The sequence below is a fragment of the Octodon degus genome, unplaced genomic scaffold (genome assembly GCF_000260255.1).
Source record: "Octodon degus isolate 3935 unplaced genomic scaffold, OctDeg1.0 scaffold00011, whole genome shotgun sequence".
NCBI lineage: Eukaryota > Metazoa > Chordata > Mammalia > Rodentia > Octodontidae > Octodon > Octodon degus.
In genome coordinates, this window is record NW_004524587.1 from 8,268,271 (window position 1) to 8,288,115 (window position 19,845).

Below are 19,845 nucleotides of genomic sequence, written 5' to 3' on the forward strand. Positions count from 1 at the left end.
GGGGAGGGCACAGGGCAGCTGTGAGGCCTCTCTGTGCCACCTGGGAGGGCAGGTTCACAAGGCTGTGAGGTGAGGAGGACTCCAAAGCCCTTACAGGTGCCACTTTTTATAGAGCACCAGGAAGCTAGAACCATCCCTGCTCTCCTCACAGGAAATACAGCTGGACAGTGGATGCCATCTGTCACATAGCACTGCTCAGGTTGTCAGTTTGTTTCTTCCAATGTGTGGCAGACACATCTTTGTTAAATGCAATAAAAATGTATTTCATGAGAAAGGAAAACATGTATCAATATAAACTCATCTTTAAAATGATTAGATTCAACAATAACGTGCACTCCTTGCAGTCACATGCTTATCTGTTCTGTTTAAATCTGGGCAGGGGCCCCCAAGCATGCAGTGTCCCAGATGGCCAAGTGAGGTGGGGGCGAGCTCAGCGCAGCCGGGAGAACAGTCACCTTACTCAGTCCGTCGAAGAGAACATTGAAGTGGGGCAGCACGGCGCCCCGGGCCACCTTGACGATGTTGTAGAGGGCCTCGCAGGCGTAGTAGCGTAGCCTACTGTCTGCGTCATTGAAGCATGTCAGCACTGGCTCGATCAGCTCCTTCAGATAAAGCCCTGAGTCCTGTGACAGGGCAGGAGAAGGCAAGTTGGAAACGGGTCAAGCAGGTCCCTCAGCCTGCACTGCTAGTGGCACCGTAGCTGCCACTGGATATCTTGGACCTCTGGAGGCAGGCTAGGCTCAAAGACCTTTTTCAGGTCACCCTTCCAAGTCAGGAGAGGGGCCACGACTGGGGACATGGCCGCAAGGCCATAGACCCAGCCCTGCTGGCTCTTGGGAGGGGAGGGGCCTGCAGGTCTCGCTCAGAGCGAAGGCCACCCCTGGCATGTCTGTCCCTCGGAAGGCCCACCTTGCCCAGTGCGATGGAGCAGGCGGCCAGGCCGATGAGGCCCCCTTTCCGGCTGTGGGGGTGCTGAGACAGGGCAAACTCCTGAGACAGCGTCTGGATCACATGCTTGATTTGCACGGTATTGTTCTGGGCCACGAACTCCCGAACCAGCCTGGAGAGAGAGGAAAGAGGGGGCTGTGGGCAGGTGGAGCCAGGCCACCTCTGTTCTAGAGTGGGGAGGAGGGGTTGGCACTGGGAAGGCTGATGATCTGTTTCGAAAGAGGAATCGGGAGTGGGCTTCCCAGGCAGGTCCTCTCAACTCTGCTGCTGGCTGGGTCACGGCTGCTTCCCCATGCTGAGTCTCAGTTTCCCTTTGTGTACAACAGAATGAAGAGCTGTGGCATGATCCCTCTTTTAGGAACACGAGAGCATGGAAAGCAGTGTCTCCCTGGGGGGCAAACCTACAATGTGTCGTCTATCAGTCAACCATCTGTCTTTGCATTCCTCAGTCGGGGCATCCTCTGCCTCTGCACCCTCCACAAGTCAGGTTTATGTTTCTATCACAAAACACCTGCAGGCTACTTATGAAGAAAACAGGTTTATTGGGCCCACAGAGGCTCCAGGGCAGTCCCTTCTGGGGAGGGCCTCCTCTGGCTGTGGCAAGGCTGGGAAGAGATAGGGAGGAACTGCTCACATCTCTAAATAGGCCCAGACTGGGGCTTCAGGAACAGCCCTCTGGCAAGAACTCCCAAGAGAGCACAGTAGAATTACCTGACTCCCTCAGAGGACAGCACCCCAAGTGACCCCAGATGACCTAAGGCCTGTAAGAGCCTACCCAACGTCACCACAGTTCCCACACATGAATCTTGGGGAGGACACACAATATCCAAACCCTAGCACAGAGGAGCTCAAATTCAGGGAAGAGCAGGCCTGCACAGAGCCCTGAAAAGATGTGGCATATTTAGGGCAGTACAGGGAGTCAGGCGTGTGGAAGGAGACAGACAAGACAGAGACAACTGCGGGCAGGTTCCCAGCAATGGAGCGACAAGTGCGGACCTGTGCGCTCAAAAGATACTGCTGGCAGCAGCTCAGAGCGCTGGGCTGGGGAATTGGTTTGACAGCAGGAAACTGGGGCCAAGGAAGAAACCCCTGTATAAGAGCAGCCATCATGGTAACGAGAGGCAGAATACAGCAAGGGCCACGGCAAGAGCAGGGAGATCATTTCCAGAATGAAACAGAAGAGCACTGGTAGCTTAAGGGGTATGAGAGGGCGAGGAAGGGTGGATGGCTCCTCGGAGGCAGTGACAGCAGGGGGGAGGCGCATGTGGGTGCATGCATCCGTGGTGAAGGTACCTCCCAGGGCAGGTGTGGAGTGGCAGAGGGAGCCTCGTGTGGGATAATGGGAAATAAGCCACCAGATCCTAGGCAGGTGGGGGGTCTTCTGGGGGTGAGGGCAAAGGCACTGTGTTAGCACAGGCGAGCCAGCCTGTCTGGGGCCCAGAGGGCAGAGGAGCGCTGGGAAAGAGCCTAGGATGGGCTGGCGGGGTAAGTCTGCCACGTCCAATTACGGGAAATGGATTTCCCATTGTGATAACAGGTAAGCCTCTGATGGGTTTTGAGCAGTATATGAAAAAAGTCCTTAAGAAGCCTAGAGAGGCCTGTGCCAGGTACAGTGGTACATACCTGTAATCCCAGCACTCTGGGAGGCTGAGGCAGGAAGACTGCTAGTTAGAACCCAGCAATTTGCATCCTAGCAAAACCCGGCCTCAAAAAGGCCTGGGAAGGTAGCTCAATGCAAAGACCCTAGGTGCAATCTCCAGTACGGTAAATGAGGGGTGTGAAGCATGGGGGCATGTGTGAGGCGGGAGAGGCAGGGCCACCCAGGGATCTGGGATTTTTCAAGGTTATTGTGGAGGCTCTCTCTTATCCCCCTGTATCCAGTCATAGCAGGTACGTTGCTGATCAGCAACGGGGAGTTTAGTTATACTGAAGAATTTTAAAGATGTTCATGTCTAAAAGGTGCCTGTGTGGTCCACGTTTGTGTTAGGAATTTTCTTTTTTGTGGGGTGCTGGAGATGAACCCAAAGTCTTGTGCATGCTAGGATGTAGCTCTACCATTGAGCTATACCCCCAGCTCCCAAATGTTAGCTACTTCTAATATAAACAGTGCTGTTCAAAAACGTGCCGTCTTGTGAGAGTGACCACTCCTGCAAAGAGATTATGGAAAGACAGAGTGGACAACGGTTTATGGATTTAATCCAGCAGTTCATGGATTAAATCAGTGCCTATGCCAGGCACTGTTCACAGAGGAGGGGACAAAACAGGCCTGGCTCTTGAGCTGGTGATGTTGGAATAGGGATGGATATTTCATGAAGGAGCTGCACAGGTGGCCAGTAAATTGCCTTTTACTCTGATCTTAGGGGTTGAGAGTGATCTATGTATAACCCAAGGATGTCCAGCTGGAAGCTGAATGCCATTTACAGGGCCCAGCTCCTGAAGCAGCAGCATAAGGGAAGCATGGATCCACATAAAATGTCTGGTATCCAAACTTGACAAACGAGCTAGGTGAAGCTCACTGATCCTGTCTGGGTAGTTATAGGGACAGCCCTGTGAGAAGAACCCTGCAGATGCTGCTGCAGGGAACAGCTGCAGCATTGGTGGTTCAGTGGTAGAATTCTCGCCTGCCACGCGGGAGGCCTGGGTTCGATTCCCGGCCAATGCAATGGCATGTTGCTTTTTTTTGTCTCTTCCCTGATCAGTTTCCTTAAAGAGATCCTGCAAATCTGGGACCATGCGTTCCTGCCACTGGGCTCTCCAGAGAAGCTGTGGGAGCTTAGCCTTCCCGCCTCAACCTGGCAGGGGACTCCTGCTTCACTTCCATCGGTCTTGGCTGGTGGCCAGCAAGACGCTGGTATGAAACCTGAGAACAGCAGAGTGGCTCCACGGGGGTGGGGGAGATAGAGGGGTGGGAGTGGGTTGTGGCTTTAAGGGGGTTTCAGATGGGAAGACTCAAACATTAGAGGAGAGGCACCCCAAGTTTTAGCACTTTGCTACCGGAGAAGAGAGACTGGAGCTACAATTTCTGTGTTGGGGCCTGAAGGCAAATCAAGCTCTTACAGACACACACGCCCCCATCTGTTTCCTGTTCTTACCACTGTGCTGATGTGGCAGCACTAGAGACTTGGTTCATAATCTGACTTTGCATATAGTCAAGGAGGCCCAGAAATGGGGATAAAGGGAGGTGCACACAACTCCCAACAAGCAAAGCATTGGTGGTTCAGTGGTAGAATTCTCGCCTGCCACGCGGGAGGCCCGGGTTCGATTCCCGGCCAATGCATAAGCAAACTTATTTTTTTTTTTTTTAAATTCTAAGAGAATGAAGTTGGGATTTCACATTGCCTAGCAAATTTTACATCCAGTCAGAAAACTGTGAATGCCTTGTTTTTTGAGCCTAAATTTTAAATGCCTTTGAGGAAAAACACTCAGTTTCCTAAATTTTACAAGGATCCAGAATGTCCCTGTTTTTGAAGAATGTGGGCTGTGGGGACAAACGACAGCCTTTGGTGAGCAGCTCTGTCTCTCTATTCCTGCCCAAATAGCCTTCTGAGGAAGCTAAGGCCTGCTTCTGCACAGTTCCAGTTACAGCACTACTCAGAGAGGAAGTAGGGACATCCTACCACGATCACCAGGACCCCAAAGCCTAGCCAGCCCCCCTCCGCACTAGCATTGCCAGCACCAGCCCCTCTCCTGTCTCTGCTTTGAGGTCACAAACATTCACAGAGCAACTGGGAAGCACATCCTGAGGCAATGCTGACAGAGGCCTATGGGATGTGCTCCCAGGCTTTGGTTCTCCAGGGAAACAGCAGTCCTCAGGACCACATGGTGAGGAGAGTACAAGGTGAGGCTGGGCCAGGAGGAGACAGGATGGCCAGGTGACAGGGGAGGAATACAGTGTGGCCTCAGGGTGAGCACTGGAAAGGGTTCTGAAGATGGGTAGGTGTTTTTAGTGTCTTCGGAGTAGGCTGCAAATATGCACAGGCAGGAGGGGCAGCACATGGTTTGGTAGGAGCTAAGGCCAAGCGAGAAGAGACCCTGAATGCTCAGTCGAGGAACTGGCATCTCCTGCTGGTGGCAGTGAGGAACTACAGAAGGCAGCAGCAGGTGAAGCACATACACTTTAGAAGGTGTGCTCTGCAGTGGTGGTGATGTGGGCCTGAAGGGCATGCGAAGAGCTCAGTAGGACCAGAGTGGAAGGCAGGTTCCCCGGATGGCAGTGACAAGTGTGTGGGGTCTTGGTAGAACACAGGAAGCTGGGGTGCTGCGTCCTTTGCTGGACACCAACCAGAGACACCCCCCCCCCCAAATTTTACCAGGGCTTGATTCTGGCCCCAGGACACTACACAGACGATAGCTTGGGTTCTGCTGAGACTGGCACCCAGGTATCTACTGTTTGTACCCTTGCATTAAGGGTAGAATATTGTTTATCTCTGGGAAAACAAGAGTCAGGGAGATAAACAATGGGTCCCCTGAAGGGGAAAAGGCGTGAGCCAGTTCTCACTGATATCATCAGCACAGAGAGCACTAGGCCTAGGCCTGGGGTCACTCCCTGGGCCACAAGCAGGAAGAATCTGTCCCACTAATCAAGCCCATCCTTCTTGGCTGGAAGGCTGGGCCGTCCATCCTGGGCCAGAGACCTCTCCGGCCTGCCTGCCTGGGTCCTCAGCATCCTCTTGCACCCAGCCACAGAGCCTTCTCATGCGCTCCTGCTTGCCTTATCTGCCTGCACTTCCTGTCCACATCTTTTGGAAGGAAACGCACACTTCCCTCTCACGCTCCTCAGCCTGCAGAGTTCAGCAAGGCCCACCCCCTGCTTTTTTCAACTCTCCTATGAAGTGAGCACGTCTCCTCAGGACCCAGAAGCACTCTGTGGTCCCTCACTCTGTGCAGACCAATGAGCTGCTCCACGCCTCCAGTTAAATTCCTTCTATCTCTGCAAGTCCTCGATGAGGTCCTGGAGGACAGTACCATACCTGTCTGAGTCCCTGGCATCAGCTCCTCCTGGTCTAGTGCTGCACACACAGTAGGTAGGGGTCAGTAATATCTGCTAGTGCACTGAATCTGGGAGGCTGGCAGAGCTGGCGGATGGCACAAGCTATAGGGAAAACATGGACAAAGCCCCAAGCTGTCACTCTGGTGGCATAGGGAGGGTCTGCAATCTAAACCTAGCCTGCTGCCTAATTGGCATGGGATGTGGACAGGACTAAGCCCCAAGTCTTATTCAAATTAGTAGGGGGCAAAGGGTACCATTCTTGGGATTCCAAAATGCACACAGCAGAGCCTGGCTCACCACAGCTGTGGCTGGTGGCTGGGGAAAGATGCACGTGCTGGGATGTGACCTGAAGTGACCTGCTGAGGGGCAGAAGTGTGCTCTAACTCCTGCAGGGTGCTCTGAAAGTGCCCTGAGCCAGACTGCAGCGTGGCCTGCTAGTTCACAGGGGAAGTACAGAGAGCAGAAAAGCAACTACAAGGGAAGCAGAGTAAGTGAAGTTCAACCTCAGGCACCCCCCAGTTCCAGGCCTAGTCTCTCTTTAAAAAGACTGCATTGCCTGTCCTTTCATCTACAGCTTAGGAGCCAGAGGTGGGGCGTCTGAGGCCGAGCTCATTTTGAAGTTCATGTCTGGCCTAGAAATTCTCATGATCAGGAATCCCCAGGGCCCTTCACTGACACAAAGATCTCAGGCTTTACTGTTCTCTTCAACAAAGAGGCCAATCTGCCTGTGCCTGCTTTTACCATACAGAAGCTGAAAAGCATTTTTCAATGAGGTGTTCTACCAGGGAGGTACTCTTCAGCAGTGCTTGTGACTGGTCGGAGGTGCAGCAGAAATGTGGGCTCCCCAGAAGTTATGAGCCCCAGTGGAGGCTGGCACCAAGCTGCTGACACCACCTACTAGTCACAAGACTGCCTCCCTGATTGTCCCTCCTTGGGAGAAGGAGTCACAGGCTGGGCAGGACACACGGACGGGTTTGGACTGCTGCCAATCAGGAGAAAAAGGGCCATACTCTGAAGTAAACAGCGATAGCCCTCCACTGGATCTCTTGGCCCCTATAACAGCTCAGTGACAGGCAGACTCTAGAAGCTGACCACTTTGTAAGCACTAGGTATTTCAGGAGTCAGTTGTCCTCCACCTCTGTGCAGCAGTCATTAACTTCATATTTCACATCTGAAACAGTCTAGACAGACCAATCCCTTCCCAGGCCCCAGAGGGTCTGAACCCCTGACATCTACAAAGCCCATGTCCTTTCAACTGTCAGTTTCTCTCTGACAGCTCCTGAAGCCACCACTGTAGCTGCTAAATGAACACACCAGTTACAGTGGTAGCTCTCCTGTGCAGAACCAAAGTCTCAGGTGACATGTCTCTTTCTCCTTACGTTTCCCCCGCCGCTCAGTGTTTAGCCTTCTCCAAAGCATTCCTCACTTCACAAAGGGAGTACAGGGAGATGCATACTTGTCAGGTTTTGAAACGGATTTCTAGAGCTGGCTTTCTACTGTAATGGCAGGCAATAATGAGCCACAGCCACGCTCTCGCTATATGGCAGGCAATGTGCTGATTGGTTTACCAGCGTTATCTAACTTAAACCTTAGAACAAGCCACTCACTTAGGGAGTATTCTAGTCATCTTAGAATTGGGGAAAATTCTAAGATGACTAGAATACTCATCAGAGGCTCAGAGAAGCATACACAAGGCCACGTAACTTGTGGATGACAGGTCTAAAAATCAATCATTCTGTAATGCTTCTGATCAGCTGTGGATGGGGGCTATCAGGGATCCCACAAAACCCCTTTGGGTTTCCTGTCCCCAGGAAAATCTTAGCCACTACGTCACACCACTTCTCTCCAGGTATTAGCACTACTGCCTGCCAATGCCTACTGAGTGCCAGGCACTTTATACTCACTATTTTATGGAACTCTGATCCCATTTCATTTGGTGATGCTCAGATGTCCGTTTCTGTCCTGAGCGGCAGAGGCTTCAGCCACGACACTCAGAGATTCCCTTGTATTCATCCTCAGCCATAAGGCAGGACTGATCATCACAAGAATTCACATTGTTTTGAGACAATTAAATCAGACGATACATATCACAAGCCTGCATCATGCATGCTCAATTGACAGTAACAGGGCAAAGTCAGAATCAGGGAGACAAACGGACCACACACCGCCCAGGACAACGTTGACTGAACATCTGCTGCCCTTCCCCTGGTTCCTGGGAGGACAGAAACATAAGCCCAGAGCTGAAGCGTACTACTGTGCTATGAGACTTTCGGCATGGACTCAGAGCTGCCCTTTTGTTTTCCTGGCAAGTCCAACGATCTGTCTCAGCTGTCCACGTGACCTACTTCTTATGTGACAGATGCATTCAGATGGCACATCCAGGCAGTGCTTTCCCAAAGAGAGCAAGAGTACAGGTCTCCTCCATCTGCACTGGTGGGTCCTGCAATAATTTGGTTTTTACTCACTCCCATGGCTCTGAATAACTGAATGGGAGAAGTGAGATCAGACCAGAGGCCTGTTGAAAAGGTCTAAGACTTAACTGACAAAACACACACACCATACATGCACTAGACATGACCAGCAGAGATTCAAGTGTCAGAGCAGGAGGCCTGCTCTGATCTTGGGTGACAATAGTGAACACTTAGGAGGGCTTTCCTAGCACTGTAACAGTGCTTCCTGACATTCTTATCTTTAAAAGCTGCGCTATATAATTCATAACCCATAAATTCATTCTTCTATAGTTCATAAATCAGTCGGGTTTTAGTTTAGTTATGAAGTCCTACACTACTACTATAGTTTAAAGGCTTTTTAACCACCCTCTTGATAAACTCTGTCCCCTTATCTGTCTCTCCCCATTTCCCCACATGCTTCTCTGCAGCCCAACAACCACTAATCTGCTGTCTCTAAAGATTTGCCCTTTCTGGATATCTTGTACATGAACTCATATGAGGACTGGTTTGTTCTGCTCAGCATCTTTTCACCATGTACTTTTTTTAAGATGAGGAAACTGAGGCACACAGAAGTTAAACAAAAGTTCACAAAAGCTCCCACGGGCCAGGAAAGAGATTCAAATAAAGCCAAGGGAGCCACAGCATGCTCTGGAGAGTTAACTAACAATGGGGAATGGTTCCTCAGATCTGCTGCCTGGGAAAGCAGGTCTCACAACCTCAGCTCCCAATTTAAGGGAAGCCAGAGCCTGAATTGCACTGTGAATTTCCTCAATTTAAAGTACTTTAAGATCCAGGCCAAACCAAACAGTTGGTGGGTGGATCAGCGTCTGACCCCTGGATTAAGCAAATTTGCTAAAGGTTCCAGAGTGGAATTCTGACCCAAACTCCAAAAACTGCCTCACACCCTCATAACAGTGTTTTCCCTCATAGATTCCAAACAGCCTAGTTGAACGATACAGTTCAACTTTGTCTGATCCCAGAGCTCTGGAGATCCCCTCACCCTAAATCCCCACAGGCTCAGGAGTTCTGATCCCCAAACCCCGAGCTTCTCAAAGGGCGCTTACACTTACTGGCATGGCTGGAGAAGTAACTCAAAGCTCGGGAATGCTAGAGGCTTAACCATGAAAGAAAGGTGCCGTCTCTCTAATCAGCAGCAGGACAGATGGGGTGCCGCCCGCACAGTGCCTGGCAGAGCACCCCCAGCAGAGTAAGCGCCTACACTGAGCAGACTGCAGGGATCCGTTGGTCTCTTGATGTGATCTGCTGTACCCCATGGAGAAACAGTGGCAGGAAAGAGGAAAAGACAGATAAGAAGATAAAAGCTGGGTCAGGTGGTGGCCTGTCTGCCTGGCTGGCAAAAACGACCCCCAGCACAACAGCAAGGGCATTTATTTATACCTTTGCAAAGTTAGTATCATGTGACAGAAGGTTGCCTAGTGACTATCAGACATTAACCAGGCAGGATGCTTTTCTCAGGACTAAGGAAGCTTGACTGCTTTAGGCACTGAGGCCTTGTCCTGCTCTCCCACAAAGGACCAGTTTCCAGCTTTAGTGGCTCCCAACAGCAGACTCCTGTTGACATCTATAACACACATCTCAATCCCCAAGAGAGAACAGTCCAGGGGTTTATCAACTTTCTCATCAGGACTGATCAATGACTATGTCCCTTAAAATCAAGAGGCTGTAAAACCTGGCCTGGCCACTAAAATCTTACCCTGAATATTGTAGCCTTTAGGAAACTGTGTGGTCCCTGGGCTAAGGCGGTGGAGGGAACGCTCTCCAGGTATCGCGCACAAGCTCACATTTGCCATCAGACACTGGTCACGACACAGCCCTAGCACAGCAGGACCAAGCAGCCATGTCTGCGGTTTTAGGGGCCGAGAGGCCTGGCTCTGTCACCTGAGCATTCAGGCTGTGGACCACCATATCATATCCAACTATGGAATTTCTTTTTATATACATTTTTTAAAATTAATTTTATTGAGAAACAGCAATGAGACAGTTTCAAAACCTATTAATAGGATAGTTTCAATAATTAATACCAAAAAAATTAATACCTTGCATATTATTATCTTCTTAGTGGTTATTCATAGTACAAGATGCAGACATGATATCCTGTTCAAATACTATTAGTGCCAATCTTTCTTCTCATTGAATTAAGATGGAATTTCTTCTATTACATGATATACTCCTTTTGTTGACAGGAAAACCATCTGAGGTGGTGGGGAAGGCTTGAGACAAGTAAGCCTAGGTTGTTTTTAAAATCCAGGTTCTAGCTGTGAAAGTTGGGAAGATGACTTAACCTCGAGGCCTGTGTCTTCTCACCTGTGCACTGGGGTAACGTTACCCAGGGTTACCTCCGAAAGAAGTGAGATGAGGCCATATGATGGCCAAACAAAGAGCAGCTCCTCTCTGCCCCTCTGCCCTCACCACCTGGCTGGGCAGGCAGTACTTCACACACGGTGCGAGGTTTCCCTCTGATCACTGTTATCGACTGAATGGTCCCCTCACCTCCAAATTCATGTGCAGCAGCTCTAACCCTGATGTGACTGCATTTGGTGACAGGGCCTCTGAACCAATTAAGATTAAATGAGCTTGTAAGAGCAGGGCCTCTGATCTCATAAGATTAGTGTCCTTAGAGAAGAAATACCAGAGCCAGTCTTCCCTCTGCCCTTGCCAAATAAAAGCAGCAGTCATGTGAGCACACTAACACAGCAACTGCCTCCAGGCTCAGAGTCAGGGCGTGGGCATGAGAAGTGCCTTGCAGGACCCTGATCTTAAGTTTCCCAGGTACCGAGAAATACCCTGCTGCTATGGAAGCCAGTCTGTTGTATCCTGTCATGGCAGCTGGGACCAACTCAGGTAATCAAGTGTGTGTGCACTTAACTGGGGCTTTTTAAGAAAAAGCTTAAAGCACATATAACGCCTTTCAACTTTCATTATAGCTCCACTTTATTTTATTTTTTTTTTGCGGAACAGGGGATTGAACTCAGGTCCTTGTGTTTGCCAGAAAAGCGCTTATTCTACTGAGCCATCTCCCCGGCCGACCCCTACTATGTGACACCGAGCTGGGCAATTCCAGCTAGAGACCATGACCGTCCGTCCCCGAGAAGCCTGAGTCTTTACCTCCTCATAAATCATAAATAAATCTTGACTTTTGGAATATGTCTCCTATTCTCTGGGGTTGGTTTTTCTTGAAAGGGATCCTTAATCACCAATACCATGACTGCTGGAATCAGAATGACACGGTGGCTGTGGGCTTGCTGCTTGGTCTGGAAAAGCCAGGGGCAAACTTGATGGGCAGCCGGGCCTTCAGCATCCAGCTAACTTTTGCTGAGAGTTGGCAGGCACTGAGATGATGTGAATAGAGATGAAGGTCTCCAGACGCAGAAGGTTCAGAACAATGACAAGAGAGTTGTAACAGCTTTCAGTTTGCTACTGTAATAAATTAACACAAACATTGTGGCTCTGAACACAAATTTATTACTGAGCTAAAGTGAAGGTGAGGGCGGGGATGCTTTATCTGCTGGAGAACCTAGAAGGGAGCTCACTTTCTTGGCAGCTTCAGAGGCTGGTCGCACATTCCATCTTCAAAGCTAGTGATGGCCGGCTGAGCGCCCGTCACCCCACTCTGATACTTCCTGTTCCGCCTCCTTCTTCTACACTGAAAGGTAGTTGGGGTTACACCTGGGCAATCCAGAATACTCTCCCTGTTTTAAGGTCATCTGATCAACAATCTTAATTCCATCTGCTACCTTACATTACATATTCACAGACTGCAGGGATTAGGACAGTTCTAGGAGGCCATTATTCTGCCAACCAAAGTGCTAAAAGCAGAACTGACAGAAACACATATAATACGAGCAGTTATATATGACAGTTATAATATGCCCAGCACTGCACTAAGCACTTGCTGGCCTCAAACTCACAATAATCCTCCTCCTGCCTCAGCCTCCCAAGTGCTAGGCCACCATGCCCGGCTCCTATGAATACTATTATTATTCTCATTTTACAGTAAGGACAGTGAGGCAGAGGGTTATGGCTCATTCAGAGTCATCCAGCTAATGAATAGGAGCTTGAACCCGAGGGAGTAGGCTCCAGAGTCTGCTCTTTTTTAAAAAAATTATTTATTTATTTTGCGGAACCAGGGATTGAACTCAGGCCCTTGCACTTGCCAGCAAAGCGCTTATTCCACTGAGCCATCTCCCCGGCCCTGAGTCTGCTCTTATAGAACAAACCAAGCAGGCTCCAAATCATGCAGACTTGTAAAAGTGTCTTACTGGGACGATTTAGCTAATAATAGGATTAAACACTTTCACTTTTTGTTTGAGAGTCTAGTTATGTATTTCAAGATGGGCTCAAACTCATTATATAGCTCAGGCTGGCCTGGAACTTGTGTCAATCCCCTGCCCCAGCCTCCCAAACACTGGGATTACAGGTGTGAACCACTACACCTAGAAAATGCTCTCATTTCTGAAGCATGTGAGCTGATTCAGCTATATTACACGGCAACTGCCAATATTCTGACTTTTCTTTAATGGGGTGTCCATGGGGATTATCTGGTCGACAGCCACCCTGACCAGGCCAAAGAAATACCACAATGGAAAAAAATAATCTGAGTGTAGAGCAGAGCATCCTCGAGGCCTACGCTCCTCAACCCTTACTGTGTGCAGTCATCACTCGGGAACCTTGGTAAAGCGCAGATTCTCATTCTGTAGGCCTGGCGGGGGATGCTGCGGGACAGCCTCTGCCTAATAAGCTCCCCATACTGCTGTGTGCACGCCAGGCTTCTGAGGGGCAAGGTCCTCAGGCTACCAACCATGTCCTTCACCAAAAGTGTTTGTCTAGGCATTCATGCAGACTCCAGAGGCCATATCACTAGGAACTGTGCTGAGTGCTGACGGTAAATATAGGTCTATCCTCTCAAGGAGTTTACAGTCCATTAAGGCCCTTGGAAGTTTCTCTGAATTCCCAAAACCAGGACAATGTCTAATATAAAATGAACCCCTTTAGAGACAAACTCCTCACAAAGCCCGCAGAGCATGAGCGCTTCATGCTGGTTGTGCTGGAAGTAGCAATAACGCTGAATGAACACCTCTGTTCAAGGACCCAACAGGTGACCCAAGCTAGGATAAAACCAGACACTCCTCAGAAACCAAAAGGGTGATGACAAAGTGGGCATCAGTGTTTTATAGCCTTTTTAAAAACAACAACAACAACAACAACAACAACAACAACAACAACAACAACAGGGTTTTGCTGTAGAGTCCAGGCTGGCCTTGAGCTCACAACAATCCTCCTGCCTCAGTGTTATTATGGTTTGTGTCTAGATGTCTCCCCGCTTAAAACCCCATGTGAAGCCAGGTATGGTGATGCAAGCCTGTAATCCCAGCACTCAGGAGGCTGAGGCAGGAGGATCACATTGAGTTGAGACCAGTCTGGGCTACAAAGTGAGCTCTAGGCCAGCCTGAACTGCACAGTGAGACCCTGTCTCAAAAAGTAATCCCCCCCAAAAAACTCCCTAAAAACCAAAAACAAAAAAACTCCCAAAACCCCAAAATAAGAAACAACAAAAAACCTCATGTGGTTATAGGTGGAGTGTTTTGAAAGTGGATGGATTAGGATGTAAAAGTAGGCTAAAGGTATGATACTGGGATGAAAGGTACCCCATTCTGGGTGTGGATGGCACCACTCAATAAATTCACAGCCTGGGTGGAATATGCAAGGTACAGAAAGAAGGAGGCCTGTTGCTGCTTCTGCCTTCTGCCTGCCCTGCAATGCTATGAGCTGTTTCTCCTCTGTGATGCCCCTTTGTCATGCCACGCTGCCTTAGAACCAGCTGACTATGGACTGAAACTTTCATAAACTATGAGCTAAATAACCCTTTCCTCCTTTAACCTGTGTTGGGTATTATGTCTTGGGAATGAGCAAAGTAACTAAGACACTGAATTTCTTGAGTGCTGGGATTACAGATGTGTACCACTCTACCCAGCAAGTTGCTACAGTTTGTATCTGAAGTGTCCTCCAAAGGCACGTGTGTTAAAAGGCCTAGTTCCCAGCTTGGCGCTCTTGGAAGGTGGTGGAGCCATTACAAGCTGAGGTCTACTGGGGAACTGCCTAGTCACTGGGGTCGGTCATGTCCTTAAAGGGTACAATGGGACCTCAGCCCGTCTTCTTCCTTTAAGACCTAGCCATGACATGAATAGCTTGATTCCACCTCATGCTCAAAAGCAATGGGGCCAACTGACCATGGACTAAGCCTCCACAAACTGAAACAGAATCGGTATCTCTTTATGACTGTCTCAAGTATTTGATACAGTAGCAGAAAGCTGATACAGAGTACAAGGTCTAAGCAATTGTATCCATGTATACGCATCACTTTTGGGTCTCCCTAGTCAGTGTGACAATTCTCATTAACACCTGTTAGCAGGGTCTGCCAAATAGCTCAGCGGAATAAAGCTCCTGCAAGCAGGCACAGGGGCCAACGGTTCAATCCCTGGGCCTGCTGAGCTGGCCCTGCCCTCAGGGTGTGCTGAGATGGCAATTCAGACTGGGCATGGTGGGCACGTGCCTGCAATTCCAGCTCTTGTGAGGCTGTAAACAGGTGGATCACTACGAGTCTGATGTAGCAGTGAGACCCTGAACACCCTGTAGACCCTTCCCGAAAATACAAAACAAACAATCAACAAAAACTTGTTAGCCTAGAGAGCCAGGATACAAATAGTAAACTATGAAAAAAGAGCAGTCAAGAAAAGGGGGACCTCATGGGAAGATAGCTGGGCTGAACATACTGAACATGAAAATCTGATGGGAAAGTCTTATGAAAGTCCCAAACCTTTACTTTTAAGGAGAAAAATAAAATCTAAAACAGTTAAGGTAGCAACTCGCAACTGGGCAATTCTGCACTTTCAGGGGATGCTTGGTAATGTCTGAAGATAACGTTAGTTGTTACAACTGGAGTGCTACTGGCATCTAGTGGGTAAAGGGCAGAGACACAGGTCAGCTCATCACTACAATTGCTACAAGAATTATCTGTCCCAAAATGTCTATAGTGCTGGTGTAGTGGTGCAAGCCTGTTACTCTTCTCTCACTCCTGGGACAAATCGTTAAGAAACCACGAGGTAAGCATTCTGCACAGGTCAAAGGATAAATGTCACGCCATGGATTAGACTGGAGCTGTCCAGCAAAGCCTAGCGCAAAGGCAATAATGTTCTTTAGTCTGAGCTGTCCAGGACGGCAGCCAATAGCCACGTGTGGCTACCGAATGCTTGAAATACAGGTGCGACTGAGGAACTGAACTGTATAATTTTACCATTACTAATTCAAATTTAGAAGGCCACACGTGGCCAGTGGCTACTGTACTAGACAGGGCAGAACTGCTATCCACCTTTTCTGACTCCCAGGCTGATGATCTTTCAGTTTCACAGCCTGCTTCTTTCCACTCTTCTGAAATCACCCACCCACCCTACCACTAAAATGTGGCCGGAAAAAAAAAATTACAAAAGGAAAAATAAAACATCCTCATTTAAACATTTTCTATTTTGAACACTGAGAAGCAAAGCCAACTATTAGATCCTGATTACACATACATGAAATAAAACTGCAGAAGCAAGCAAGGCAAAGTTATTCCTACTTTCAAGGACGGATTACATGACAGAAATTAAGCAATCCTACGACTCTTTTAAGATCATGAGGTTTGCACTTGATTTCTCCACCGGGTCACTTAACAATCTCTTTCACTTCTCAGACATACCGTCAAATTCTCAGCTTCTGACTTCTCCCGCATCACAGAGGCCACGCTCCTACCTCCCGGTTTTGATGGACACCACTGAGAACTCACCAAGTGTCAGGCACTGTGCTAGGCACCACATATACATGACCCTATTTCACTCAAATTGTAACCAGGAGGTTAAAGAACTTAGCCCAAATCACAGCCAGTGAAAAAGGGAACCTAGACTCCCAGACTGGGCTCCAAATACTCTGCTTTGAAACACCGCGACCAGGGACCGAAATCTGGGAATGCACCACCCGCTGGGAAGGCACAAGAAGTTCCCCACCCCTAACCCAGGGAGCAGACCAGCAAGGGGCTGCAAAGCCAGGGCGGGGTCCCAGAAGCTCTTACTTCTCGATCTCCAGCGCAGCTACTTTCCTCTTTTCGTATAGCTTGTCATTAAGGGCACGTACGATGTTGGGCGTGAGCGGCGCGAAGTCCTTCTCGGGGTTCATAGCGGCAGCTCGGGGAGCGTCCTGGAGCCGCGCGACTCAGCCCGTGGCTGCCGGGACTGCGCCAGGGCCAAGGGAGTCTATGGCTCCGCGCTGCCAGCGGCGCCGGTTCATGGACCACGCCACCCGAAGCCCGTCTCGATCTGCCGTCGCGCGATGTGTCAGAACCCGCGCCCAGACCCCGCTTTCTCCCACTCGGTCCGGACTGCCTAAATGCTCACGAGACCAGCTCCCGCCAGGCACCCGCGGCACCGGTACCGTTCAGTGGGCAGCGGCCATGTTACTCGGGTCACGTGGCTCCGCAACGACTTCCGCCTTCCGCCAAGAAGACGCGCCTCTTTCCAGACACGCCTCCGCACGCAGGCTGCACGTGGCCGCGCCCCGCGAAAGCCCCGCCCCTGCCGCCTACGGTGCGGCCGCAGGACCCGCTTTGTGGCTTGAGAGGAGCGGCCGCACGTGGCGAGCATCTGTAGACCTTCCTGACTCAAGATAATTTATGCTGAATGCGCCAGCTCTTTCAGTACTTCGGTCGGTTGCCAATTTCCCATACGCCAGTGTTTCCTACCACTGAAACAGTTGTTTTTGTATAAACCCTTTTTTTTTTTTTTTGGGTCTCCTACTATTGAAGAATAAATTTGAGAACAAAAGGAAGCATTTTGGAGCGTGTTTATAGAAGTCCAATCTGCCTTCTTTGTTTTGGTAACACATATGGCACTTGTTTTAAGTGTGGTTGAAGTCCCCTTCGGAGGTACAAACTGTGAACTAATTCTGGCTTCTCTCTCCCTGATAGCAAAGGTCCATATCGCACCTTCTGCATGGCGTTAGCCTTCGCTTGTGCTTACTTCTGCATTCCTAAGTTTTACCAGCTACTTGAGATGTCTCTTAACAGTGGGCTATTTTCTTCCATCTGACCCCATGGTTAGGCAGTTCTGACTCCCTGCTCGTAATAACTAAAGTACTACACCATCATTTTTGCCATATCCTAATCATTTGTGTTATTATTTATTTTTCTCAAATGAATTCACTTAATCTTAAGTTCCCACGTTAGCGTTTCTAATGCCCTTTAGGCAGAAGCACTTTAACCATGGATTTGAAGATTTTTCCTGAGACAATTTGACAATTAAAAATGATACTGGCCACCTAAAATCTCATATCGCACGGGTGGATGTCACCCTGCCCCTTGGAAATAGGGATGTTTGAGGTGTAGCCAGGAAGACTGGCTCACACGGTGTAGCCCCAGACTTGCTGAGTGCTCCTGTCTAGATGGATCCACTGGAAAAGTCCCTTCAAAATGCTTTAAGAGTCATACTAAATGATGGAACAGAAATTGCAGCTGTGTAACAAAATTTAAAAAAAATTGTGGCAAAAATGTGGTTAAAGATGCAGTAACACGGAGCTGCAACAGAATTCCTTATTTTAATTATTATTGTTAATAATACTATATATATTTTTGAGACTGGATCTTGCTAAGTAGCTCAGGCTGGCCTTGAACTCATGACAATCATCATGCCTCATTTTCCCAAGTACTGGAATTACAGGCCTGTGTCACCACACCCAGAAGAGTTTCTAATTTTAATAGGCATTTAGGACAGGCTTAAACCACAGTGGAGTTTAATAAAGATTTTACATGAATAGTTTAAGATGTATTTGCTGCTCTTCTAATGAGTGAAATACACACTAAAGCTTGAGACGATCTTGAACATGGAACATTCTCTTCAACTCACAGATCAGACACAGAGACACGGTGAGTAAGTTCTCTATTCAGTTGATGTTCAGTGTCTAAGCTACTTTTCTTGTTGCTGATACAAAATACTCCACACCCAAAATTAAGGAAGGGGAGGTTTATGCATTTTACAATTTGTGGAAAGTTTCAGTCCATAATCAGCTGGCTCCAAGGCAGAGTGGCACATGGCAGAGGGCAGCAGTTCATGGTGGCAGAAAACAGCAAAACGAGAACAGCAGCTGCAGAGAGCAAGCCTCTTTCCCTCCTTGTATTTCATTTGGACTACCTGCCCCAGGGTGGGTGCAGCACTCACACCCGTAATCCTAGCATTGGATTATGAATTAATCACAAACTCTAGAAGCCATGACTGCATGAGGCTTTGGGGGGATACCTAGACACAACCAAAACACTGAGTTAAAGGGAGAGATTAGCTTGGTAGGCCTGACCTAATCAGATGATTCCTTGAAGGAATTAGAAATTTGGCATGAGAAAGAGATTCTCCTGCTGCCTTTGAAGAGTAAACCTGTCACATTGTGAACCATCTATGCTGGTATAGACAGTGGTCTCCAGTTGTCCATCACCAGTTGCCAAGGAAAAGGGGACTCTAGTCATATGAGAGCAAAGAAATGCATCTTGGAAACCTTCTGAGGGAGCTTGAAAATATTGCGCTTTTTTTTTTTTTTTTTTTTTTTTTTTTTTTTTTTTTTTTTTTTTTGGTACCAGGGATGGCACTCAGGACCTTGTGCTCGCCAGGCAGGAGCTTAAGCCACTGAGCTATCTCCCCAGCCCCTAGGGAGCTTGAAAATAAATATTTCCCTAGTTGAGCCTCCATATGAAGATGTGGCTAATTCCTGATTATAGCCTTTTGGATCCCTGAACTGAGAACCCAATTTGGTCCATTAAGGACTTTTCAATCCCATGGAAACTGGGGGGTAAGACATCTGTAGTAAGTGGCTAGGTTGGTAGTGGTTTGTTACGCAGGCACAGAAAGTGCATACAGGGGCTGATCTAAAGCTCAAAGAGATGGCGAAATTGTCTAAAAACAATCTGTGAAAATTTGACTTTTCTTACTGGAGAAGTTTTCATGGGTGTCAAAACCTTTTTCTACACTGATGAATGAGGGTAGATGCACCAATAATTTGAAAACTGTCTCAAATAAGGACTCATGTCCAGAAAAAATGTGCTGCTTAGAGATTTCTTCCTCTTACCCTGTTACTGAACAGCACTGCCAGGGACATTTCCAAATGTCTTGCAAAATTTATGCCTTTAGGATTTCATGATGATGGTCAATGCAAAACAATGAAAATACCAGATCAGTGTTGGTGACTTGGGTCCATGGCTCTGTATTAATTTCCACTTGACCTATATCCAATATAATATCTCCTCCATTTCTTTGCTTTTCGGTTTGGCATTTTCTTCAAAGTGAATAAAATTTCCCATGAGTCTTAATGTGGTTTTTAATAATTGAAGTAGTTCAGAAAAACATTTTTTAACCAAAAGGAATTCTTTTC

The 19,845-nt window shown here is 48.4% G+C and overlaps 1 protein-coding gene and 2 non-coding genes across 3 annotated transcripts in view; 2 read left to right on the forward strand and 1 right to left on the reverse strand.

The window, feature by feature from the left end:
• Vac14 (Vac14, PIKFYVE complex component) overlaps positions 1-16,899 on the reverse strand; it is a 105,986-nt gene extending 89,087 nt beyond the window's left edge. The window contains exons 1-3 of the mRNA XM_004625798.2: positions 16,511-16,899; positions 910-1,060; positions 456-623 (exon numbers count right to left, since the gene is read on the reverse strand). Coding sequence (XP_004625855.1) covers positions 456-623; positions 910-1,060; positions 16,511-16,614 — 423 coding nt within the window. The 5' untranslated portion in view covers positions 16,615-16,899. The remainder of the gene's footprint in view (positions 1-455; positions 624-909; positions 1,061-16,510) is intronic.
• Trnag-gcc lies at positions 3,540-3,610 on the forward strand. The gene has a single exon. It is a non-coding gene; the product is annotated as a tRNA-Gly (tRNA).
• Trnag-gcc lies at positions 4,155-4,225 on the forward strand. Its single transcript has one exon. It is a non-coding gene; the product is annotated as a tRNA-Gly (tRNA).
• Positions 16,900-19,845: the final 2,946 nt, after the last annotated feature.